General features: G+C 52.8%; 1 protein-coding gene and 1 long non-coding RNA gene across 11 annotated transcripts; one reads left to right on the top strand and one right to left on the bottom strand.

Moving 5' to 3' along the window:
* SETD1A (SET domain containing 1A, histone lysine methyltransferase) lies at positions 1–24,105 on the bottom strand. Of its 10 annotated transcripts, XM_081558241.1 has the most exons (20): positions 24,005–24,104; positions 23,422–23,891; positions 22,501–22,665; positions 22,203–22,298; positions 20,196–20,466; positions 18,619–18,740; positions 18,155–18,384; positions 17,018–17,870; positions 16,080–16,862; positions 15,382–15,558; positions 15,161–15,248; positions 14,237–14,394; positions 14,019–14,106; positions 12,382–12,723; positions 3,935–4,993; positions 3,335–3,507; positions 3,134–3,244; positions 2,834–2,953; positions 933–1,070; positions 1–835 (listed from the first exon to the last, which is right to left on the bottom strand). In XM_081558241.1, exons 3-20 carry the CDS (start codon positions 22,648–22,650, stop codon positions 662–664), a joined length of 5,133 nt encoding a protein of 1,710 aa, XP_081414367.1. In that variant the 5' UTR covers positions 22,651–22,665; positions 23,422–23,891; positions 24,005–24,104; the 3' UTR covers positions 1–661. The 10 variants fall into 10 exon arrangements, with proteins under 10 accessions (XP_081414367.1, XP_081414369.1, XP_081414366.1 ...); XM_081558243.1 differs by having other exon boundaries at positions 23,461–24,105; XM_081558240.1 differs by lacking the exon at positions 24,005–24,104 and having other exon boundaries at positions 23,250–23,444.
* LOC145532693 (uncharacterized) lies at positions 17,208–22,049 on the top strand. Its single transcript, XR_014073465.1, has 2 exons — positions 17,208–17,343; positions 20,662–22,049. It is a non-coding gene; the product is annotated as an uncharacterized LOC145532693 (long non-coding RNA).
* Positions 24,106–25,588: the final 1,483 nt, after the last annotated feature.

Genomic DNA, 25,588 nt, shown 5'->3' on the forward strand with positions numbered 1-25,588 from the left:
TTTTGTACAATAAAGTTTAATCACAATTATAAAAATGTGGCGTTGGGTTTGCACTATTAACATATGTACAGTCCAGCCCAACAAGAAGGGCCTGCCCCCCACCATCCTGGCCTGGCAAAGCCAGAGCTTCCAGACACCAGGTGGGAGGGTGACCCACGGGTCTGGCAGAACAGAAGATGAGGCAGGGTTCCAGGCACGGAGTCCCCAGGACTGGGGGCGCAGGGCCCCCTCCAGGGGGAGAACATGGCCACTGCCCCCTAGAGGCCCCTAAACTGGGGAGGGGTGCACGCAGGGCACAGAGGGGGAGTCCCCATTAACACAAAGCATGGGGGCTGGGCGGCCCCCCAAGAACAGGATCTGTACAGGCCGGCACCCCAGGTTTCCACAGGAAACAGCTGCTGGCAGCTACAAAACATTTACAGCTTCTTCTCCGCAAAGAAAAAAAAAATTGGGGGGAGATGGGAGGGAGGGCAGGGGCAAGAGGGGTCCCGCAGAAGGTGCCTCAAGGGACTCAGGCCCCCTCGCTGGGCTCAGGGCTCCCAATCCCGCATTCCAAGAGGGGGCAGGTGGGCCCCACTGAGCCCACTAAGGCTGGGAGCGCTGGGAGCTCAGGGCGGCGACGGGGAATAAATAGGGGTGAGGGCACCAGTCCTGCCCCACCTCAGTTGAGGGAGCCGCGGCAGCTCTCCGTGCCGCACAGACAGGGGATCTTGTTGTCCTCCAGCGGGAACTTGTAGTCGTAGGTGATCTCCTCATCCACGCCGATCGGCTGCTTCGAGTAGATCACGATCTTCTTCTGGGACTCGATGGTGATGACCTTGGCATAGCAGTTGGGCTGCAGGCCGAGGGCGGCGTCAGTGGCGGCCGCCCCCCCAACCCCCAGCTCCTGCCCTGTCCCCTCCCGCCACCCCTTGCCCAGCCCGTTTGCGCACCGTGCAGCAGTGGTTGATGAACCTCGCCAGGTTGCCGCACTTGGTGGCATCGATGATGGTGTCGTGGTCTACCCGGAACAGGTAGCTGCTGCCAATGCCCTCCTGCACATAGCGCTTCTCCCGCATGTCGGCCACCATCTAACGGGATGGGGGCGATGGTCAGGGGGCTGCCCCTCAGCTTCCTGCAGGCCAGGCTGGACTCCACCAGCCCCTGCGATCAGGGGTTTGGATGGTCCCCCAGCTGCCAGCCCGGGAGCCACGCTGGCCTGTCCTGAATCCACAGATCTCCCTCCAGCACCCACTACCCCAAGGCGCTGACTCCTGACTTTGCTTCCAGGACTTCCTCTGATGACCACTTCCCAATACCATTGGCTGCTGTTATCACAGAGGCACCCAGAGGAAGGGCCCCAGGGAAGTCTGCACTGGCTACGGGGCAGGAGAAGCAGCCACTGGCTCCTCCTGGGGGGGTCTGCCTGGCCCATGGGGGAGCCCCCAAACTCTCAGGGGCTGGGACGGTTCCTGAGATGACTGGTTATTTCACGGACTGAACCCTACTCACCTCTTCTCCCAGGACCCTCTTTCCACGTCGGGACCTACGGCTGCCGCTGTCTGCGTCAGGGCCCACATTCTCATATGAGGAGGAGGAACTCCTTTCCCAGTAAACAGCCCGATAAACCTTCTGCACTCTCCCCTTGGGCAAACTCACTCTCTTCCAGGCCTTCAACAGCCAGTTAAGTTGGGGGACTCCTCCCAAACTCCTATCTCCAGCCAAAATCCACCTCAGTGGAACTGCTGGGCGTCACCCATGAGACATCCTCCGGGCACTGTCTTGACCGGAGGCCTCTGACCACACACCCGCTCCTCCTCCTCGCTGGCAGCCTTTCCTACTCCCAGCTGCTAAGGCAGTGCCCGGAGAAACTGTCTTGCCTCAGCCCTTGCCCTCCATCTTCAGAACCAACTGGTTTCCTGGTTCTGCCAGCTACCTGAAACCCACTGCCTGTCCAGGCCACCCCCACCTTTGGCCCAGATCTCTGCAACAGCCCCACCCAGTTCTCTCTTCACATGGCAGTCAGATGGAGCTTACTAACCTCCAAATCCTCTCCTGTTTACTGCTTCAGAGCAACTTTTCTCACCATCGGTCCAATCTCATTAATGTGAGGGCTCCCAAGCTCTGTGGCGTCTGGCCTCCATTGGCCCCTTGGCCTCACTTTGCTGCCACTGGCCTGAGTTTTCCAAGTGACCATACTGACCTCCTTGCGCTCCTAAGACCATCCTGCCTCCAGGCCTTTGCATATGCCTCCTACATCGGGGAGCATCCTTTCCTCTTATTTGGGCCTGGGAATGTCTCAGCATCCTTCAGCTTCTGGTTTAAACGTCACTCCTACTGCCCTTGCCTCCCTGAACATCTCCTTTCATATTAACCAAGCACCATTCTTTACTGGAGTTACTTGTTCAGTACCTGTCTTGCTCACTAAACTGTGAAGTTTTTAAGGGAGACATAATATTAGTCTTATTTCTTACTGGATCACTGACATCTAGTTTACTAGCTGTTGTTAATTGCTCACGTCGTGTCTGACTCTTTGTGACCCCAGCCTGCCAGGCTCCTCTGTCCATGGTATTCCCAGGCAAGAATACTGGAGTGGGTTGCCATTTCTTTCTCCAGGTGATCTTCCCAATTCAGGGATGGAACCTATGTCTCCTGCACTGTAGGCAGATTCTTTACTGCTGAGCCACCACGGAAGCTAGTTTACTAGTACCCATGACTAGTTGCTGAAGGAAGGAAGGGGAACAAAAAAGGCAAGTGTCACTGGCTAAGTCTGGGAGCCAGGTGAGAGCATGGACTTTCACCCAAAGGCTGGGTGGTTCTCATGTCAGGTCAGGGGCTAGGGGTGGAGCTTCACCTGGCGAATGTTCTGACCCACGTATTCGATGACCATCTCGTCAGCCGCAATGGGTTCCATGGCAAACAGTCCCCACTCATGGATCCGGCTCCGGCCAAATCGGAGCTTCTTCTTCCGGAACTAGAGGGCAGAAGGCAGATTGTGCCACTGGGCATCCCCTTCAACCCAGCTGCTGGCCGCTCCTCAGACCTCCGGGGCAGAAGTGTTCTGGCCACTCATACCCGGACCACCCCTAGGGGTCTCCGTGATGCCACCTTCCCACAGTGCCCCTGCCCTCCTCAGCTCCCACTCCTCCCTCACCTTGAGCTGGTTTAACTTCAGCAGATCGCTGTCCATGATGGCAGAGGTGCCGATGGCGCTCAGCAGCCGCCGCTGCTCCGACCGGCGCTCCGAGAGCACGCGGTTAGTCCCCTGCGAGGAGCAGGCCCGGGAAGAGGTAAGTGACATGAGAACTCATGGAAAGAAGATGCTGCCGCTGGGCAGGTGCCCAGGTAGCCTCACCTGAGTATCCGCTCCTTCCAGCTGCCGGGCCGAGACGGGGCACACGTCCAGGTACCGGTCCTTCTCCTTCTTGCTGATGGGGTAGTAGCCTTCACTGCGGGCTGAGCCTGTCTGGTGCTCGCGGGGCCCGTCTTGGGGCCGCCGCTTGCGTTTCGGAGTGCTCAGGTTGGTGAGTGCAGGGTGTCAAGGAAGAGAACGGGGTGCTCCCCAGTCAGATCCCTGGGGCTCTGTTCTCCTCTGTCCCCCTGCCCAGTCCCAGCCCACGGAAAGGGTGACTGGCCTTAGCTGGAGGTCCTGAGCTTACTCACTGTTAAGACAGAAGGACAGACAGCAATGTCTTAGACTCCACCTTTTCTGCCACCAAAACTTCAGAACGCAAAAAACAGGCATGAAGCAGAGAGAAATGGTGACTTGGTAGCCAGAGGACAAATACCCAAGCTGAATGTGGCAGAGAACAGGACAGGGAAGGAGGTAAACACAGACCCAGGAATGATCGCAGGAGGACAGTGCCTGGCCAGCGACCCCAGGGAGGTCCCCCTACCCCCACCCCCAGGCCCATCTCCCTGTCCCGAGGAGGCCAGCCTCTGGGGCTCAGGATATTGGTGTGCTGGACCCAGTGAGTGTCGTTCAGCCAGTCGGCCCCGCTAGTCTGCTGCAGAAGCCGCTCGTACGTCAGCCGCAGGTAACTCATGTCCTCCAAGTCCAGGCCCGAATTCCAAATGTCATAGAGGATGGTCATCTGCTCAAACTCGCTGCGGGGATCGAAGGTGGGGGGCGGTGGTGGCGGCGGGGGCGGTGGCGGCCGCCTGCGCCGGGTGTGGGAGCGGAGGCTGCGCCGCCGGGTGGCCCCCTCGCCGTCGCTGCTGCTGCTGCTGCTGCTTTCCGATGACTCAGACTCCTCTTCCTCCTCCTCCTCCTCCCTGTCTTCCTGATGCTGTGGCGGCTGCTTTGGCTCCTCCACCTCAGCCACCACCACCTCCGGGGCCTCGAGGACCTCGTCTGCTGGGGAGCTGAAGAGGGCCGCGGGGGCTGGAACGGGTTCCAGGGGCCGAGGGGCAGGCGTGGAGGGTGGTGGTGGTGGTGGCGGCGGCGGCGGCCTCACAGCCAAGGCGTAGTTGTGCTCCAGGAGGATGTGGCTGAGCAGGGGGCCTGGGCGCTCCGCCTCGTCCAGTGTCTCCGTGGCCTCTGAGTCGTCGGCGGTGGGCAGGGTGGGCAGGCTGCGCCGTGCTGGGGTCAGGGCCAGGTCAGCCAGCACAGCCAGGTCCACTTCTGTGGCTGGTTCAGCCTCCTCTTCCTCGGCGGAGCGGCCTCGGCCTCCGGCCCGGTTCCGGCCTCCTCGGGACACCTCCTCGGGCCAACTCTTGACCAGAGAGGCGTGGTCGAGGGGCAGGTTGCGAATGGTCCGCTCCACAGCCCGCGGGGCTTTGCGGGAGGCAGGGCCGGGTGACTTGACCTGTGGCGGGGCAGCAGGGGGAGGCTCTGGGGCCGGTGCCTCCTCCACCGCAGAGAAGGAGACAGTTTTCCGGCGTTTCTTGGGTGGCGGCAGGAGAGGGATGGGAGAGGAGGGGCGCTCGTCGGGGCGGGGGGTGGGGGCCAGAGGTCCAGCTGGTGGCTCTAGGGGAGGCTGGGGCACACTGGGAGGCGGCTCCTCGGTGGAACCTGGGGAGGGAAGCACAAAGGGCGAGGGTCAGCTTCTCGGCCAATGTGATCAGATGGATCTGATGATGGAGATTCACTGGGGGCAGGCACCTGGCCAGCCTCCCCTGGGAGTCCACACCCTAGCCATCCTCACTCCTCACCTTCCACCAGACACTCCGGTCTCTCCCACCTGCCGTGTCCTCATCACCAGGGGTTCCCTTGATGGGATGGGATTTTGCATCTGCTCATTCATACCTTCCACAAACACTTCCTGAGCACTAACTGTGGGAAAGCCTTTTGACTGTATGGATCACAACAAACTGGAAAATTTTTAAAGAGATGGGAACACCAGACTACCTGACTTGCCTCCTGAGAAATCTGTATGCAGGTCAAGAAGCAACAGAACTGGACATGAAGCAACAGACTGGTTCCAAATCAGGAAAGGAGTATGTCAAGGCTGTATATTGTCACCCTGCTTATTTATCTTATATGCAGAGTACATCATGAGGAACGCTGGGCTGGGTAAAGCACAAGCTGGAATCAAGACAGCCGGGAGAAATATCAATAACCTCAGATATGCAGATGACACCACCCTTATAGCAGAAAGTGAAGAACTAAAAAGCCTCTTAATGAAAGTGAAAAAGGAGAATGGAAAAGTTGGCTTAAAACTCAACATTCAGAAAATTAAGATCATGGCATCCGGTCCCATCACTTCATGGGAAATAGGTGGGGAAGCAATGGAAACAGTGTCAGATTTTATTTTGGGGGGCTCCAAAATCACTGCAGATGGTGACTGCAGCCATGAGATTAAAAGACGCTTGCTCCTTGGAAGAAAAGTTATGACCAACCTAGACAGCATATTGAAAAGCAGAGACATTACTTTGCCAACAAAGGTCTGTCTGGTCAAAGCTATGGTTTTTCCAGTAGTCATGTATGGATGTAAGAGTTCGACTATAAAGAAAGCTGAGCGCAGAAGAATTGATGCTTTTGAACCGTAGTGTTGGAGAAGACTCCTGAGAGTCCCTTGGACTGCAAGGAGATCCAACCAGTCCATCCTAAAGAAAATCAGTCCTGAATATTCATTGGAAGGACTGATGCTGAAGCTGAAGCTCCAATACTTTGGCCACCTGATGCAAGAACCGACTCATTGGAAAAGACCCTGATGCTGGGAAAGACTGAAGGTGGGAGGAGAACGGGACAACAGAGGATTAGATGGTTGGATGGCATCACCAACTCAATGGACACGAGTTTGAGTAAACTCCAGGAGTTGGTGATGGACAGGGAGACCTGGCGTGCTGCAGTCCGTGAGGTCGCAAAGAGTCGGACATGACTGAGCTATTGAACTGAACTGAACTATGGGAGGGCTTCCCTGGTGGCTCAGATGGTAAAGTATCTGCCTGCAATGTGGGAGACCCAAGTTTGATCCCTGGGTCAGGAGGATCACCTGGAGAAGGAAATGACAATCCACTCCAGTACTCTTGTCTGGGAAATCCCATGGACAGAGGAGCCTGGTAAGACATGACTGAACAACTTCACTTTTAACTGTGTTGGGTATGAGGAAAACACCTTTGAAGCCCTCTTAGAACTTCTAGTCTAAGGAGACAATCACATGAAACACGGGGCAGCCCAAACTCTGAAGGGCAGGGGAGGCACTCTGAAGCAACTTAACACTTGGACTCTAGTGTTGTTTTTTTTTAACCAAGGCTGGTGGTGACAGAACCTCATCCAACAATCAGACAGACATCAGACAACTTTTTTTGCCAGCTGCATTTTGTAACCAGGATGCAACTGCCCAGATCTGCCCAGAATTAAAGTATCCATTATTTTGACTACAAACAATATTCTTTGTTCTGTGAGGTTAAAATATATACAATGTAAGAAACTGAATCTTGTATTAAAAGGCTTTATAAAATTGCACTGGAGTCTTACCCCAATGAGAAAGGGGTCAGGAAGTCCCCCCCTCAGAAGCTGAGGTGGTACTTTATTTGGGCTTTTCCTTCACGTCAATGAAATTACAGTTTTTTGGCTTTGGAAATCTTTTCTAAATGTACATATACAAATGTGTATGCTGTTGCAAAAGTCAGGAAGGGCACCTTCAGGACTGGCGGAAGTTCCCACTGGAGGACACTGGGACAGACTAGGGCAGGCAGGGGTGGTAGGGTTGTGCCAAATGGGATGGGGCTTTTGCTTTTTCTGTATTCTCTGATTTTTTTTTTTAACATGAGAGCTCATGTATTACTTGTGCAGGTTTTTAAAATAAACAGGTATTAACCTTCTCCAACCTGCAACTTTTTTGTCTAAAATAAAATAGTAATTACAATGTTACCTGTCAATTACATACGTATAAAATAGAAAAACAAAGTTATACCAACAGGGAATTACAGCCATTCTCTTGAAATAACTTTTAATAATCTGTGAAAATACTAAATCACTATGCTGTACACCTGAAACTAATATAATACTGTAAGTCAAGTATACTTAAATTAAAAAATAAATACGTTAAAAAAAAGAAAAGAGGCTGAGAGTGGACTAAGGTTCTCAGGATGAGGGGTGAGTGAATAAGCAGGTGGTCCCATCTCTCCTGGCTAACTGGGACAGGAAACATGTCCTCCCTCGGTGGGGACCCCCTGAGCTGCGGCTGTTGAGGCACAGCCCTCTCCTGGAGGCTGTCCTGCAGACCTGATCCATCCCTGTGAGGCCAGTCCATGGCCTCGCCCTTTCATCCTAGGCTGTAGCCACTCAAAGAGGCATGGTCTATCAGGCCCCTGGCCCTTTGCTCACATGGTTCCCTTTGTTCAGAACACGTCACTCGTTTTGCCCATCCAGAAAGCCTGCACGCAGCTTTCGAATCCAGCTCAAGGCCACTCCCGTTGTGAAGACTTCCCCAGTCTCCTCAGGTAGTGCTAGGATCTTCCTCTCAGAAGGCTGGTGGCTCTCAATCGCCAGCTTCAAATTTGTTGCAACAGATTAGTAGCTGGAATTTTGTGCCAAGCACTAATCCAAGCCTTTCACTATAGTAAATACTCACTTCATTCTCCCAACAACCCAATGATGTGAGTACTATTATTAACCCCATTTTACAGACACAAAGTCAAGGCAGAGAGAGGTTGATAATCTGCCCAATCACACAGCTAGCAAGTGGCAGTACAAGGCCTGTGCCCCAGGGCAGCCTGGGATCTGAGTTTGGGATCTTATCTCCTGTTCCATGCCACTCTGCACCTCCTAGCCTGCGACTCCGTGGTTGCACATCTGGCTCTACCATCCACAGAGCTCAAGGGCCGCCGCCACTACGTCTGGCCTGAGTAGGCAGTGATCAACATGCCTCCACTGCCTCAACCGACATGCCCCCAGCCTCCTGTCTCTCGAGGCTCCAGATACCTCGGGCTGTCAGCCAGGAGCACCCCACGCTCTGAAGCTAGTGAGGCCCTGGGCGCTGGTCTCCAGTCCCCTAGTTCCTACAAGTCCTCTCCTGTCTAATCCTTTCTGTGCTCAGGGCAGCCCTCTCCTCTGCCCCAACCTCCCACTGTAGCCTTCTGTGCCCCCTGGCAGCCTGGTTCTGGAGAAAACCCAATCCCTCCCCCAACACAGCTTCTTCCAGACTTCCCTTCTGCTCCCCATCCCGAAGGAAAGCTGCCCATGCCTTTCGTAATTCTGGGAGACAACTTTCAGGGTACCTGCCCACTTGATACAACTCTGAGAAGCCACTGTTTCTACTGTATGACCTACCCCACTTCCTGCCCCCAGGCCGTCATTAACTGATGGCTGTGTGACCCAAGCCATCCCAACTAGAAACTTCCCAGGGGATAAGGATTCAAGATAGGAGAAGGTCTATCTGTGGAGCAGACATGCTCTGCTGGAATGGAGAAGCAGAGGACGACCATGTGCAGCAGAGAAGAATGAACCAGATGGGAAGACAAGAAAGTCGAGATCTAAAGGGGCCCAGGCCCCTGTCCTTGGGATCCACCAAACCAGTCCTCTCCAGGCTCTGGCCATCAGACCATAGGCCTCTATCCAGTTGTGTCCTTGGTAGCTCAGATTCTCCTACCATTCTCTAAAGGCCTTCATCTTCCTCTCCTCTCTCTCCTCTGCCATCTATCTACCTAAACAGGGCTCTGACGGCCCACCTACTCACCAGATTCTCATAGTCACTCATCCTCAGTTACCCTCCACCAGTCACACACCTGACCTCATCACCCACCTCCACCTCAGACTGTGACTCTGACCCCTACCCTCTGACCACAGTTCTCCAGGTCCTTTCAGTTTACCCCATCATACCTGTTCAATTTCCCATCCTCTATCATCCTCCAGCCCATCACCTTCCCCCTAAATTAACTTCACTCTTGGTTGTTTCAGATCACAGGGGCCCTCGCTTTGTCCTCTCCTTTCACGCTACTTTCTGAAGCCTTCCATTACCTCTACCTAACCTGGAATCCACACAACCATATCTTCTTCTTCAACCCAAAGTTCCAGGCTCCACCCGTACCCCCTCATTCTCAGAAATGTCCTACTTGGGACTTCCCTGGTGGTCCAGTGGCTAAGACTCTGTGCTGCCCAGGCAAGGGGTCCGGATTTGATCCCTGGTCAGGGAATTAGATCCCACATGCCGCAACTGAGTTCACAACTAAAGATCCCCAGTGCTGCAACTAAGACCCAGCAGAGCCAAATAAATAAATTGTACACACACACACACACACACATTAAGTAAAAAGAAATGTCCTGCCTTCCCACTAAAGAGAAGAAAAGGTGGCCTTCAGGCTAAGACCCCACAACTTCCTGTCTTCCTATTTACAGAGAGTTCTGCATCCAGCCTACAGAGTCCATCCTCCGCCTCCCCAGGTGTGCCGCTCCAGCAAGTATTCCTCTCTCTCTTGGTCCCTCCACTTGCTCTATCTTTCCTTCAATGTATGAACACATTCAAGTCTTACCTACTTTGAGAAACCCTCCATCAACTCTGCACTTTTTTGCCATCTCTCCAATCCCAGCTGGGAAACCTTGACTATCTCACTAAGCCTCACATTTCTCATCTGTAAAATGGGAGGGGCAGGGATCTGTGAGGAGTAAATGAGAAAGTGATATTTGCAATGCACTAGGCCTAGAGCCTGGCACACGGGACCTACTCGAGAAACATTCACTAACATTAGGTACCACCCCCCTCAACTCTCTTCTTCCACAAGCATAGCTTACCCTTACCAAAAGAATGGTTATCTGTTACTTGCCCTCACTCCTTAACACCCTCTAACTTGAGCCACACTACTGTAATTGATAAGGTAACCTTATCAGTTTCATAAGTTGGTGACCTCGTAACTGACAAACCCAACACACACTTTTCCTTTTGAGGCCTTCCAAAAATATAGGCCACACTCTCCTTTTGAAACCCTGAGCTTTCTGGTTTCCTTCCCACCTCTCTGGTCATTCGTTTTTAGTCTCCTCTGGCTCCACTCTGCCCACTATCTCTTATAAAACAGTTAGGCTCTGGCCCCTTTCTCTCATTCCATACATCCTTCCAAGGTATACACATATATTTACACCCATACTTACAAATACCTATTGCATTTCCCACCTACCATTTTCTAGAGCTTCAGATCTATTCTTTTTTAACATTTATTTTATACTGGAGTATAGTTGATTAACAAGATTGTGACAGTTTCAGGTGTAGAGCTTCAGCTCTATTGATCCAACTGCCCACTGAATGTTCCTACCTGGAGGTCCCAGAGGCACATGAAACTTAACCCCAATTAAATGCATCAGACTTCTCCCTAGTTCTGGTTTTCCTTGAGTTTCCTTTCCTGGTAAGTACTTTAACCAAGAGGTTCTAGCTCCTAAATTTCTCTCAAACCCTCTTCTCCACTTCTGCCCCCTGCACCCTGTCCTCACTGTAACCATCCTGCTCTGGTTCAGGCCCTTTACTTACCCACATCCCTTCAAACCTTCTCAGGAGCTGTCCCACTTCCTTCTTCACCTCTTAGAAATCCTCCCACTTCTGCCAAAATGATCCTCCTGACATGCACATCTGATCACATCCCGCTTTTTCTTCCTACCCTCCCAAAGAGTACTGTGATTAATACCCCCTGACCTACGACCCCATCGGCTCTTCTGCCACCCAAGGACTTCAAGAGGCTGAAAGGTGTCTTAGGGTTACTCAGTGCCTCGATTCCTCCTCTCACGGGATCTGGACCAGAACAGAATGCACCAATGCTGAAAAGTCTTCCTGTGCTCACTGCCTGTCTTAGATCACAAATTCCCAGCAAGGTTCAAACGAGATCCCTGGAAGGCCGCACACATCTCTAAAGCGGAACTTGAAAACTGAGTTAATTCCATCATGAGAGCAACCCAAATTACCACCACTGCTTGGCTTACTCCAATAGCCTCTTAATCTCCCTGCATACACTCTGGCCCCTCTCCAAGTTTTCTCTGCACTGCATCTTTTCAAAACATGGATATAATCACGTCAGTCTTCTGATGGCATTCCACTGCCCTCAACATCAAGCCCAAATTCCTAGTGAGGCTTATTCATTTTCCATGATTCAGCCCTTGCTCATCTCTTCAGTTTAGGCCACCCTAGCTCCCCCTTACTCTCACTCCCCAGGTTAGCTTTCCTTTTTATCTTCGAGCACACCATTTCCTCTGCCTCAGGGCCTTTGCACACGCTCTCTTGCTTGCCTTGGCTTGATTCTAGCCCAATGGTGCTTCAGCAGGGAAGACTTCCTCACAGATGTGCTCAGGTTCTCCGAGTACCCAGACTTTTCTTTCATGGCTCTTACAGTTGGTAGTCACAGAGTTTCTTAAGTATTTTTTTAAGGAGAGACTAAACTGTCTCTTCCTACAGATGGCAAGTTTCATGAGGGTGGAAACAGGGCCTATTGTGCACACTATCCTATCCCTTGCCCCCATTCAATAAATAAGTACCTACTGCCTGAAGCAACAGTTCACTCAGCAAGATATATTACATGTGTGATATAAAATGACAACTGAATGTACAAATCCACAAAGAAAAGCAAAGATAGAATTAACTTCTGAGTTCACGTTGTTAATAGTTATCATCTATCCAATCTGTCCATTTAAACCCAGGTATATACTACACATTAAGGAAGAGACTTTAGAATAAATGAAGAGAAATTTACTAAATTGGGAATTCTCTCCTTAGCTTATTTGAGAAGACCATTCTGTTTTTAGTAGCCAAACACCTGGTCCATCTCAGAAAACTGTTTCTAGCAGTATGATCTGAGTGTGTCAGGCCACAAACGTCTCCAAGGGAGGAGTGACAGGAGAAGGTGACTCCTGGCCAACTTCGCATGTTTTCCAACAAAGTCACACATATGTATATAATTAATAAACGTCAACCCGAGTGTACCCATGAAGACAGACACACATATACACAAAGACTTCGACAGCAGCTCCCCACCACCTACCTGCAGGTCTCGCAGGAGACTTCTCCTGTTCGGGGAGAGGTGTGACTGGGGAGTCTTCAACCCTTTCTGGCTCGGGCTCCTCTGCAGGTGCCGACAGGGGCGTGGGGACATCTCTGGGGGGCGACGATGCTGCGGGTATGGTTGCTGGCTGTTCCTCTTCCTCTTCTTCTTCTGAGGAGGACTCAGATGAGGAGGAGGAGGACGAGGATGAAGACGAAGAGGATGAAGAAGACGAGGAGCTGGAGGAACTGCTGCTCTCAGAGTCCGACGTGCTATCATTCTCACCATCTGAGTCAGCATACAGAGAACATTTGGAGGACGAATCGCTTTCTTCGTCCTCGCCTGGAAATCCAGAAGGGGGAGTCAGGCGAGGTGAGAAGACCCCTCACTTAGTCAACCTGTGGGTTCATTCACTGAGTCACTACTTGGGATATGTGAGGCTCTGTGCTAGGTGCTGGGGACTCCTACCCACAAGGAGTTGGAGAGGCACACAATTTGCCTACAGTGTGATAAATTCCAGTATGAAGGGTTGGTTGCGGGGTGGGTCACGGTACAGGCAATGGGAAGGCCCGGATTCTGCCTGGTGGATCAAATCAGGGAAGGCATCCTTGTGAAGGAAATGTTGACGTCAAGAAGGACAAGGAGGAGTTTGCCCAGCAGACGCTGGGGGCTGAGCGGGGACGTCATAGGTAAGAGAAGATGGTGCCCTTGGAAGAGACAGAGGCAGTAAGACTGACAGAACTGGTGACCACATGGATGTGAAGGGGTCTGCACCCCTCACTCTTAGCAGATGACTTTGCCCTCTGCTCTCCTGAGTGGGAGGCTCTCAGACCATCGTTCTTACAATTCTAGCCTCTGAAATGGCACCACTCAGAGGCACCTCTTCACCATCAGCTATAAAAGAGCCCATCTTTCCCCCATTCCCTGAACCTGTTCCTCCCGACCCCATTAATCTAGTTCATTTTCTTCAAAGCAAGTCTCTCCACTGGAAGTGCTGCTATTTGCCCACTTGTTTGTCAAGTGCCCGCCTCCCCTCTGACTGATCGCCAGCTTCAGAAAAGCAGGAACCACCCCTGCCTTGGTCACTGCTATGTCCCTAATACCTAGAACGGTGCCTGGCTCAGAACAGGGGCTGAGCATCTATTTCTGAAAAAAGGAATGAAGAGAGAGACTGAACCATGTACCCAGACCTCAATAAATGCTGAAGAACAGACACGTGTTCAACTGAGGCACAGAGTTGGGTTCAATGACAGCAGCTGCAGGCAGGGGAAGAAGCTGACAGAGCTTGGTGGCCCGGCTTTAAGGGAAGAGTAGTGCCCAAAGGGGAAAAGGCACGGTGTGGCAGCTGCAGCAGGGGCAGCAGGAGAAGGCAGCCCCCTTATCTTGGGAAGAGAATAGGCTGTGCTGGGTTGTCTTCATGAGAGGGCCTGTTTCAGAGGAAAGCAGGAGGGAGTCTTCTGGGTGTCGTTTGCAGTGGGCCAAGGGTTCCAAAGAATGAGGCTAAAAGGCAGTTGTTGTGGGGGAAGACAAAGATGGCCAGTCGATCCAGCGGGCAGGTTACACGGGCACGGAAAGGGCTGGACGGGTGGCTGAATCTCTCCCTTCCCAGAATTCAACCACACACCCTGGGTGCTTACCGTCTGATGCTTCTGTCTCCTTCTTTGCAGCATCCATGGCTTCCTCACGCTCTTCATCTTCTTCATCTTCCTCTTCATCCTCCTCATCCTTAGGGAAAGGGACAACTGGGAATTACTAGGAGAAGGACAACTGGTCCTCTAGGAAGCGTGGCCACGGGGGCTCTAGCGCAGAGAGAAGCTGGCTATGGCGGCAGGAACTCTGAACGCAGGCTCCTCACCTTCTCTGAGGAGGACTCCTGGGATGCCTCCTCCCCTTCGCTGTCCAGAGCAAAGGACTTGCGGTGCTTGCCCTGGGTCTTGCTTCGCTCTTCATCTCGTTTCGGGGGCTTGGTCCCCGGACGGCCTGGCTCTCCAACCTCCTTCTCTCGCTCAGCATCTAGGCCCAGAAGAGGGGTAGGTAGTGCAATTTACCACCAGCAGTAACAGACCCAACTGGTGAAAGGAGCTCTGCACACACCACTGCTGGCCTTTCTCACAGTCCCACAACACAGACTTTGTTTTACAGACAAGAAGCTGAGGCTCAGCAGAGAAACACACAAACTGCAGAGTTCCTTCACACTTTACACAATTTTAAACACACTGGACCCATTTTATCTTTCATCCTTTTCTGGTCTGGGTGAAAGAGGGAGGTGATTTCTTTTAATATCTGGCCCAAGAAAGTCGTACTAAAGTCAACAGGTCTCCAGGGAAGCAGATCAGATTCAGTAAGGAAGTTTCCCAGTCATGGAAGCCATCAAGCTATATAGCTCAGACTTAGACAGACTGGTAAGAAGGGTGCAACACGCTTAAGCATTAGATGGTTAACTTTGGGTGGATAACCTGTCTAACTACACATCTCAAAGAGCTACTTTATTGTAACTTTGTTTCAAATCTTCACTTGGCTTCTTGCCCTCAAGACACCTTCGCCCCTTCACCCCTGCCTCTTGCTTTCCTATCAGAATCTACAGCCTGCCAGGCTCCTCTGTCCATGGAATTCTTTAGGCAAGAATGCTGGACTGGGTAGCCATTCCCTTCTTCAGGGAATCTTCCCAATCCAGGGATAAAACCCAGGTCTCCCACATTGTACCATCTGAGCCACCAGGGAAGGCCATCAGAATCTAAGCAGACCGTTTTCTCCTTTTTCCTTCACCTGACCTACTTACCATCTTCATCTTCCTCAGCTGGAGTAGAAGGCCGGGGCCTCTTTTCCTCACTGGCCTCTGAAATTTCCGAAGGCTCTTTTCGCTTTACCTAGGAGACGAAAAGAGATGGAGCCGTTTAAAACCCAAACACTCATGGTTCCCAACCACCCTTATTCTAAGGAACAGAACCCCGCTTTCAACTCTCTCCCCACCCAACCAGGCAAGATCACAATTCTGGGTACCTTGAAAGAAGGCAGCCGCAGGGCCCCTCGCAGTCCTGATCCAAAGGCGAAGGCTTCAATGCCGGTGGTACCGCCACTCTTGGCCCAGTCTACGAGGGACAGCAGGCCTGGCTCTTTGAGCTTTGTCTTCTCTTTATCCTCCTCCTTGGCTTGCTGTTTAGCTGCATTCTGGAATGGCTGCAGGCAGTAGGGGGACTCAGCCCCAGAACCCAGGTGCTCCCTCCTGCCTCCTGCCTGAGAACTACTCCCAGGCCCCAGGAATACAGAAAGGCGTCCACTCACTTCTCCATTTGACACACATCTACGCCACACCTCCCTCCACCAGCCCCTGTACAGGCATCTTCTCAGAAGTCCACTCACTCCGTCTATCAATCTTACAAAGCTGCTGCTATTACTCTCACTCTACAAATGGAGACACAGCACAGCGAAGCCCAGAGAGATTTAACGGCTTCATCTACTGCAAGGCAGTGATGGGACCAAGACAAAGCTCTTCTGACTCTTAAGACTCCTGCCTTTTCTACTGTTCTGTGTACCCTCCAACTCCCTTGTGCTCAACTGTATGGACCACTGAGCGCCTAGTCTCTCTCTCTACTCGCCCTGACCACCTCTCTTTTCTGAGCTGTGTAGCCTAAAGAAACCAGAGGTCTATTTCCACCAATGGAACCTTGGTCTCTCCAGTCCCAGGCACTGGCCCTCACCTTGGCCTTCTCTTCCTTGCTCTCCCACCACTGGTCAAAGGCTCCAAAGGCCACGTTCTCCACCATCTTGCGGTTGAGGTCTCGCTGCATGATGCTCTTCATCTCTTGGACCAGGGTGGCCAGTACACGGCCCACGGTGCCTGCCGATGATAGGGCCTTGCCCTCGGCCAGCTCTGCTTCCTCTCGGGGGGGTAGCCGTGCCTCTTCTCCTGAGACTGAGGAGGGCAGGGGCTCGGCGGCCATGGGCAAAGGCAGGTGGTAGGCCTCCCGGGAGTATGCCCCTCGGCCTTCTTGCCCTTGAGCATACAGAGCGTATGGTAGGCCATAAGCTGCCTCTTGGTGGGGCGGGAATGGGAGGAAGGCCTCCCCAAAGGCCCCACCGGGGGGACCAGCTGAGGCCGCGGTCAATCCTTTGCCCTGCCGCAGCTGGTGGAGCCGAGTTAACATCTGGGTCTGCATCTGGAAGGACATGGGCATTCCTCCCCACTGAGCCCCGAGTCGATCCATGAGCTCTAAGGAGTTTACAAAGTCATAGATGTGGGGGGGTGGCGGAGGAGGAGGCGGGTACTCGGGAGGCGGTGGCCCATCAGGTCGCGGGGGGAGGAGGTAGGTAGGCTGGTGGGGAGGATAACCAAGGGGAAGGGAAGCCAGGTAAGGAGGGGGTGGGGGAGGTGGCGGGGGAGGTGGTGGAGGTTGCTGGGGGGGTGTCGGGGCTGGAGGGGGTGAGCCACCCCTGTCGTCGTCGGAGATTTCCATGTCCTCTCCAGAAGAGCATGGAGAAGCCTGTGGGGCGCATAGGATGGTCACAGGAGGCTACCGCAGGTTCCGTGGACTTTTCCCCAAATCTGTGTTCTCTTGCCCAGTTCCCTTCCTTCTCCCCCGGGCCCAAGCCCGCTCTCCACATCCCAGGCACTTTCATGGGCAGACCCCAAACTCACCTGGTTCTGTCCGTTGGCCTTGGGCGACTCCCGGGTAGCTCCTGGTTCCCCACTCCCTGTAGGTGCCACATCCTCGAAACTTGCTGGGGCTGGAGGGGGTGTACAGGGCCCGTGACCCGACCCAGAAGGGGCCTCGCTCCCTGTGTCCCGAGCCCCTGGGCCCGTGCTGCTGTTCTCTTCCTCTTCCTCAGTGTCAGAGGCCAGGAAGGAAAACTTGGAACGCTGCTCCTTCAACAACATCTCAATGCGGGAATCCAGGCTGCTGTGCTGAGCGAAGGGCACACTCTCGTTGGTGGTCTCCGGGGCTGGGGAGCCGGAACGGGCAGGTGAGGCTGGGCGCGGGGAGGATCGAGCTTCTTCTCTCTCGGGGCTGGGCCCCCCGCCGCCCCCGCCTCCACCAGGTTCTGGAGGCTCTGGGGGCGGAGCTTCGGAGGCAGGAGGCCGGTAGTCCTGGTCAGCAGGCCGGTTGGGCTCGGGGGGCAAATAGGAAGTGTAGGATGGCGTGAAGCGCTCAGCGGTATTTTCGGCAAAAGAGGCCCCGGGGGGCTCGTCCCGAGTTGCCCGACGGGGTGGGTAGGAAGCATGGCGTTGGTACCGATTCCAGCTTTCGTAATATGCTGGGTAGTTTGAGTCGGAACCGCGAAAGTGAGAGGATGAGGAAGAAGAGGACGACGAAGAGGATGAAGACAATGAGGAGGAAGAAGAAGAGGAGGCGGCGGCGGTGGCTGCAGTGGTGGCCGAGATGGCGGCAGAGGTGGTCGTGGGGGCCGAAGAGGCGGAGAAATGGCGGCGGGAGAAGGAATCTTGGTAGCTGTTCTCTGACCGCCGGGGCTTGAAGGAGGTTGAAGTGGTGCTGGAGGAAATGTGCAGGGGTTAGCAGAGTACAGTGCAGCTCTATATGACCAAACCCCCCTGCCCCGGCCATCAGTACCCAAAACCCTTCTACACTGCCCCCAAAGGAAGATCTAATGGCTGTTGCGTTCCTAGCCACAGAGTAAATTCCGAGGACAGGGGTGTGTTGGCTGAATCCGCAAGGAACCAAGACCAATTATTCCCAACTCCCTCTTCAAGACTTTGGGTTTCTTCTTCCCAGGAGCTCCCCGCATCTGAGGGTCCTAGAGGGGTTTTCTGCTGCACCTGCTGGAGTAGGCAGAGTCCTGAGAGTAGGGGGTGCTGCCTCGAGACGTGTATGGGGTTCCTTGGGAGGACTGAGGGGTGAACTGGCCGAAGGAAGATGGGGTGTCTTGTCGGCTGCTGGAAAAGCTTGTTTCTTGGGAGCAGGGGGTGCCGTTGCCGGGAGTGCCCACCACAGCCGAGCCCGCCGGGAAGGCAGCTGTGTCGGACGAGGAGCGGCGGCGGGAGTCAGTCTGGGGGGGAGAGAGTGCAGCAGGGAGAAACGAGACGAGATCAAGCACCATTTAACAACATGCCCTTCACCAAACCAAGAACCCCGAGCCCCTGCTTTTGGAAAGCAGTGAGGCGTCCTTTCCTTGGCTCTTCCTATACTTTGACAGTGAAGTCCAGAATTGCCCAAAGGCTGCCCCTGGTGTCTAAGTACTGAGCCTGTGGGGCGAGGGCGTCGCCAACTACGAGCTTCTCACCGTCTCCGTGGCTGCACCAGAGCCTTGGAACTTCTCACTCAGGGCCTTGCCCCCAGTGGGCACCGTCTGAGGGGTGTAGGAGCCGTTGACTATCAGTTCATAGTATTTCATTCGCTGTTGACCTGGAGGGAGAGAATGGGAACTGACAGACTCAGATGGAGGAAACAACTCCTTTCAGATTTTGTATTCTCAATTTTTTCTCAGGCCTTAATTTGCTAAGATTTCCTGGAGTCTAGGGGCTTTAAGTTCTGCTACCTAGTCTCTACTTGGTAACTACTACAAACAACGGATCAAGTGACCCTTAATAGCTTACAAAAATACTTCTAACATCTGTTACTATGTTCGACAATCAACAGAAGAGAAAAGCATCCATAATTCTATTGTACAGGCTTAAAGAAAACTGACCTGCACAGAGTAATGAAACCTGAATTCACACCCAGTCATCTCAAGCTGGACCCCACTATTCTCTTCATTCTATTAACTATAGCAGTAAGATGGCAGCCTGAAGGTTAAACTCAGCCCACCATTGTGATTTATTTGCCCTACATAATCACTTAAAGTATTGGGAAGGGTGAGGGAGAAACCCACTAGTATGGGACTTCCCCAGTGGTCCAGTGGCTAAGACTCTGCACTCCCAGGGGGCCCAGATTCAATCCCTGGTCAGGGAATTAGATCCCACATGCTGCAACTAAGAGTTTGCATGCTTCAACTAAAGATCCTGCACGCTGCAACTAAGACCTGGGTACAGCCAAATAAATACATATTTTAATCAAAAACAAAACCCACGAGATTTCACACAAAAAACTAGATTTTTGGCTTAAAAAAAAATCTTCTAGTCTTCGTCCCCACGTACAAATTGGCTAGTGTCAGCTAATAGCTGGCACCTTCAGATGCCACTAGATAGTTGCCACAGTCCCCACCCCTCCCTACCGCTACTTAGCACAGAAGTCCAGACTGCTTCACTCACCTACGCTGCTGCTGCTTAGTCCCTCAGTCGTGTCTGACTCTGTGGGACGCTATGGACTGTAGTCCACCAGGCTCCTTTGTCCATGGAATTCCCCAGGCAGAATGCTGGAGTGGGTTGCCATTCCCTTCTCCAGGGGATATTCCCAATCCAGGGATCGAAACCGGGTCTCCCACATTGCAGGCAGATTCTTTACCATCTGAGCTACCAAGGAAGCCCATCACTCACCTATATATATCCCTAATTCTCCATCTAAAATTTCAAAACCAGAAAAACTCAAAACCCAGTATTTTTAGAACTTGGTGCCAAAACCTGACCTGAAGCTATTTACCATTGTTTTTATTCATCCTACCCAGTGTGACTCTTCAGATTGTTTCTCACAAAATACAGTCATACATTAAACCATAGGGTGCTGCCCCAACCCTGCCAGAGACAACACACAAAAGCCTGTATTTGTACCATAATCTCTCTATAAATTCTGGCGTGAGAAACACGTGGCCCAAGAGTTTCAGAGGAGAAATCATGGACCTGACTACTTGCCGGGCCCCAAGAGACATCTGCGTGTACCATCTCTCTCAGAGACCAAACCTGGGCAGCAGGCAAGAGTGCTCACCTTTGATGTCGAGCTGGGCATGGATGATGTTGCCCATGACGGAGGTAAGGTGGAGGTTTTTGACTGTTTCCTTGGCTCCCCGAGTGCTGGTGAAGAGCACGCGGGCCAGGCCCAGGTGCTTGCGAGTACGGGGGTGGAGAAGGATCTCCACCTCTTCCACCTCACCATACTTTCGGCACATGTCCTTCAGAAAGGTCTCCCGCACGTTGTCATTCAGCCTTGCGAATGTCACTTCTTTCAGTGGGATCTGTCCGATATAGAACTCATCCAGCTGTGAAGGGGACAGGAGTTAAGTCTGGAGTCTCACTACTGATCACCACGCCTTGCCCCACTGGGAAACTTTAGCGAGATCCATGAGGCCAAGAGGGATAGAATGGGGAAATCAAGAGGCAAGGGGATGGGGAAGGGGGTCCCAACAAAGGATACATCTGTCCTGACCCCTCTCTTTCCTGAATTCTCTCCACAGAATGATGGCAAGAACCAGGAAAAGAAATGTACAAAGTGAGGACTAAACATTCATAGAAGGAACCAGTTATATGGAAATAATTCACTAGCTCAGCTTTCACTAAGTGATTCCCAAGGATGGGGCAGTAGGAATACAAAGATGGAAAAAGAGAGAGATCTATGCAGAAAAGTAGACACAACAAACAGACACGCACAATCACAACATGACACAACAAGTGTCAACAAAGGTGTAGACAGGGTGTTTGGGAGCCCAGAGAACGAAACCTTTGCTCAGAGAGGAGGCAGGAAAAAATTCACAAAGGTGGTGTCATTCATACTGGACTTTTCAGATAAACAGGAGTTCACCATGACAGGACCTATAGCGCACACGACTATAAAATAACTTGGCATTGCCTGGAAACTGCAAAGCACACAGTACGAAAGAACACAGGTATGCACTATCGAGGGAGGAGATGAAGCTGGCCAGACTAGTAATCATACATGCCAATGCACAAAAAATGTGAACTTGCCAACAAAAATAAAATAAGATGACAGTAAAACCAAAGAGACAAATGACAGCAATAAATGGAGAAGAGGGAAACCAGAGGATATGAACATAAGACTCTGTATTAAAGGAATGGCAACAGAAATAGAAAAATTAATGTTAAAAAAAAAGAGAGATGTGTTTAGAAAAAGAGTCAGCATGACTTGATGACAGATTAAGGACAGAAGAATCATAGGATGACACCCAGGTTTCTAGCTCGTGCAGCTGAGTACACGGTGTTGCCATTCATCAGCAAAAGGAAAATGGAAAGAAAAGCAGGATGAAGGGGGTGAAGATAATTGTTTTACATCTCCTGAGCTTGAGATTTCTGTGGGGTCTCCAGATGGAGCTGTCCCTCCACCAGGCAAATAAGTCTGGAGTTTCAAGAGATCTGGAAGTCATCAACACTTCAGTAATAGTCAAAGTTGTGGACGGGAAAGACATTGTCCAGGAAAAGTATACAAAGTGAAAAAAGAGGGATGCGGGAACCCCACAAGTGACTTATTAAAAAGGAAGTAAAGAGTTAACAAAGGAGATTAAGAACCACCAGTTTCCTAGACCCAGTCCTCCAAGGACTGATGAGTATCCTGCCTGGACAAAGACATGGCAATCCTCTGAGGAAAAAAGACAGAGTAAGAGAGAGGAACAAAGGACCCCAACGATGGAGTCCCTGGAGCTGTCATTCCTCTTAACTGAGAAATTGGGGTAACACACAGGGTACTATTTTGCTATCCACGGTCTAGAAGTACACAGTGATAGGTGTAGCAGCTGGACCTGTCTTCACCCTTCAAAAAGTTAACACCCTTTTTGAGACACCTAACCTATACCTTTCTAGAAAATAAACACACAACAACTGTCCACAACAACTCAGTCTCATGGCCTCAGAGATTATTAACTCTGTTATTAGACTCTTTCACTGGAAAACCCCCTTTCCCTATGCTACATTAAGACTAGACTACCAGAATGGATCCTCCACACTCTCCAAGGGCCACCACACCAGGAGACTAGCAGAAACGTACCTTAAACTTAGGGACTGGGAGGGAGAAGTCTCTGTTTTTGGACCTGACGTGGCAACGGGGGTCTTGGAGGTCCTCCACTGGTATATACTTTGAGTCCTAGGAAAATAAACAGGAAGAGAGAGACAGCTCAAGGTGAAACCACAGGGTTGATCTCTAGAGCCCCTCTGGAGACCCACGAGCAAAAGAGCTGGGTTCTGGTTGCCCACTTTAAAGAAGGCAGGTTCTAGGTGATGAGCAGAGGTAACAGAAGAGAACGGGTTTGAGCTCCCTAGATCTGGGGAAGGCCTGGGACACTCACGTTGACACTAAAGTGGATTCCATCGTATCTGTACACCTTTTGAGAAGGCCTGCGTAGGGCAGGGTCCAAGGCAGGATCCACGATGAGCTTGTAGTTCCGCCACTGGAAGCTCGGGGCCTTCTGCCCATCTCCCCCACCTTCCTGATCCATCTTTGCTCATTTACACTGCGAGGAAAGAGGGATAAGCAAAGGGGTTCACGACTTAGGCCCAACTCCCCTGCTGCCCCTCAGTGACTAGCCCCGACTCCAGGTAACTCTCATCACCTCAGTTTCCGTACCTCACTCACCATGACCCGAGGCTCCCTCAGATTTTCTCCCAAGTACCTTCTTTCACCATAACACCCCATCCTCTCTCCACCTTCCAACTCTCCCCTCTGGCCCCCAGGCCCATCTCGCGCCCCCTTACCTTCCCGCTCTCCCTAGCGCGCGCCCCACTTGGCCTCGGCGCAAGACCCCTCCCCCGCCCCCTGGTAGGCCCCGCCCCCTCCCGCCTCCTCACCGGCCAGCGGCCCAGGCCAAGCCCGGCTCCCGCTCCCACACACCCGCTCCCGTCCCCGCGCCCCGATCCGCTGGCCAAGAAGTGGCACCTCTTCGGGGCGTTGGAAACACCGCGAGACCGAGCCCGAGACCCGGCTTCGGCCCTGAATCCGGGCGGGGGGTGGGGGAAACGCGCGCCGCTGCCCTCTCCTCCCGCCCCGGCGCGTTCTGCCCCCCCCATCTCCGCGCACGCGCGGCGCGGCCCCACTCACCCGCGAGCGGCGAGCGGCTCCCCCTCCCCCCACCCCGCGCGGCACCTCAGCGGCGCGAGGCGGCGGCGGCGGCGGCGGCGACAGCGCGAGACCCGGCCCCGCAGCGGTGGCGGCGGCGGCGCCCCCCCACCACCACCACCTCCCCGGCGCGCGCACCAAACACCACCGCCACCTGCGCGAGGCCCAGCGGGCACAGCTTCTATATTCGCACTTTCGCCACGGGCGACTCCGGGAGACCCACGGGGCCGAGGATAGCGGCTTCGCCTCGGCCGGCGGCCTATGAAGCTCAAGAGTTGCGGCCCAGTGAGCCTGGAGTTTGGCCGCATCCCCCGGAGAGTGGACTTCACCACGACTATCCAGCTGCTGTGGCCTGGGATCCTTGACGAATCGGCGGCGTTGAAAGCAGCGACTAATCCCAGAGGAAAAGGGGGCGGGGCGAAGGGGAGGCGGCCAGCCAGAGCTGGGGAGATTTGAGTGGCGCGTTGAACAGGCGCAGATTCGTCAGGCGGGCGGGGCGAATCGGTAGACAGGATGCGCGCTCCTTTGCTCCTCTTTCCTGCCCTTTCCTTAAGCGATCAAAGATCTGAAAGGCTGCAGATTCGCCACAAGTCCTGGCCTCAGCTGTTGTCTCCCTTCACCAGCCTTTGGTGGAGTCAAGAAAATAATGCCTGGTTAGCCAAGCCCTGTTGGCAGAGTCGGCCACTTTTCCTGGATCTTTCTTACTAGCACAACTCAGAGGACTGCTCAGTTCCGACCTGGGGGAAATGGTCACGGAGTCCGATGAGAATTTTCAGCCGAGTATGGAGGGGCCCGAGAAATTCGGAGGAGGAGCCGGCCTAGCGAATCTGCGAATTCTTTAGTGGGCGGGGCCAAGGCTCCGCGCACAGAGGGCGTGGTCAGCGTGCGGAGCCCGGCGTCGCCGGGGCGCTTCCTGTAGGACCCTCGGAAACCGGGGCGGGCTGGGAGGGGCCCCCGGGAGATGGAAAAATACCACCAACAACGGTGACTCAGGCTGTTTGGCGCCGCACGTAATGCAGGGCACGTTTTCCTCCCATTATCCTCTTTGGGCAGCTCTTTAAGATGCCCATTTGACAGATGGGGGACACTGAGGCCGGCAGAGGGTGCCGCACTTTGTACTGGTCCGCCATTAGTGATTAAATCTTAGTCTGTGTCAAAGTTATGTGATAAGGGTGGGTCCTAAAGGATCTTGAACCGGTCCTGTAAAAAACGATAAATTAGGTCGTACTTGAACTAGAGTGGTATGGTCGATTTCCCAAGTTATCATGGTCCCAGTGCCCGCCGTTTTCAGTTGTGCAACCCTCTGCCCCGCCTCGCTTACACAGTCCCGCCGCTCGAGGGCAGCACCAGCCCAGGCTTAAACCTGAGTCTTGGGCTGAGGTCGCCCTGATGCTCGGCACCTTTTCTTAGGCTTAGACGCAGGTATCTTGGTCGCAGGGTAATGGCACTCCCAGGCACTGTCAGAGCTGAGGGGGTGCCCTAGGTTCCAGACTTCTTGATGTATGACCTTGGGGAAGTCATTAACTTCATAAAGCTTCAGATTCTTCCTCTGAAAATAGATGTTAATTACTGTTATGCAGAACTATTGTAGGCATTAAAACAGTGCAGGAAAGGCCTCTGAGGCCTGGTTCGTGTAAATTCACAATTTTAAGGAATAGGAAAAGAGATCTGTCCAAAATCTCAACACCAAAAGAATCCTTCTGGGAGAGGCTTAGGACCCTTTACAAATTTAAGGAAAATGAGGCTGAAGAAATAAATTTACAATGGAGACAGGGGTAATGAGATCAGATTCTTTCTCTGGTCCTAGTTAAAAGATACTCCTTTTCTCAAGCGAAAGATTCCCCTTGTGATAGTAAAGGTGGTCCAAGTTTTCTCTGATTGGCTGTGTGGCTTTGGGAAAGATCCTCAACCTTCTTAGGTTGAGGCTTCCTTATCTCTGAAATAGTAGTCATAAAGACTTGTCTCTTGAGGTGATTGTTAAATCAGTTAAATAGGCTAAATAAGATGACCTATGAGAAGCCCCTAGTATGTAGTAGTTATTCAAGAAAGAAACTTAACACTAAAAAAAACTTATGTTGTTCAGTCGCTAAGTCGCGTCCAACTCTTTGCAACCCCATGGACTCCAGCATGCCATGCTTCCCTGTACTTCACTATCTCCCGGAGTTTGCTCAGATTCATATCCATTGAGTTGGTGATGCTATCTAACCATCTCATCCTCTGCTGCCCCCTTCTCCTTTTGCCTTCAATCTTTCCCAGCATCAGGATCTTTTCCACTGCTCTTCACATCAAGTGGCCAAGAATTGGAGCTTCAGCTTCAGCAT

The sequence above is a fragment of the Giraffa tippelskirchi genome, chromosome 13 (assembly GCF_054371585.1).
Source record: "Giraffa tippelskirchi isolate mGirTip1 chromosome 13, T2T-mGirTip1v1.2.pri, whole genome shotgun sequence".
Classification (NCBI taxonomy): Eukaryota; Metazoa; Chordata; class Mammalia; order Artiodactyla; family Giraffidae; genus Giraffa; species Giraffa tippelskirchi.

What these genes read in the sequence shown, in the direction of transcription:
- SETD1A (XM_081558243.1), bottom strand. Translation starts at nt 22,650, where the DNA reads ATGGATCAGGAAGGTGGGGGAGATGGGCAGAAGGCCCCGAGCTTCCAG. An exon ending in TCCCAGTCCCTAAGTTTAAG is followed by an intron (nt 20,467 to 22,202) that starts GTACGTTTCTGC and finishes TCCCCTTCACAG; the next exon opens with CTGGATGAGTTCTATATCGG. An exon ending in GGAGACAGAAGCATCAGACG is followed by an intron (nt 12,724 to 14,018) that starts GTAAGCACCCAG and finishes CTGGATTTCCAG; the next exon opens with GCGAGGACGAAGAAAGCGAT.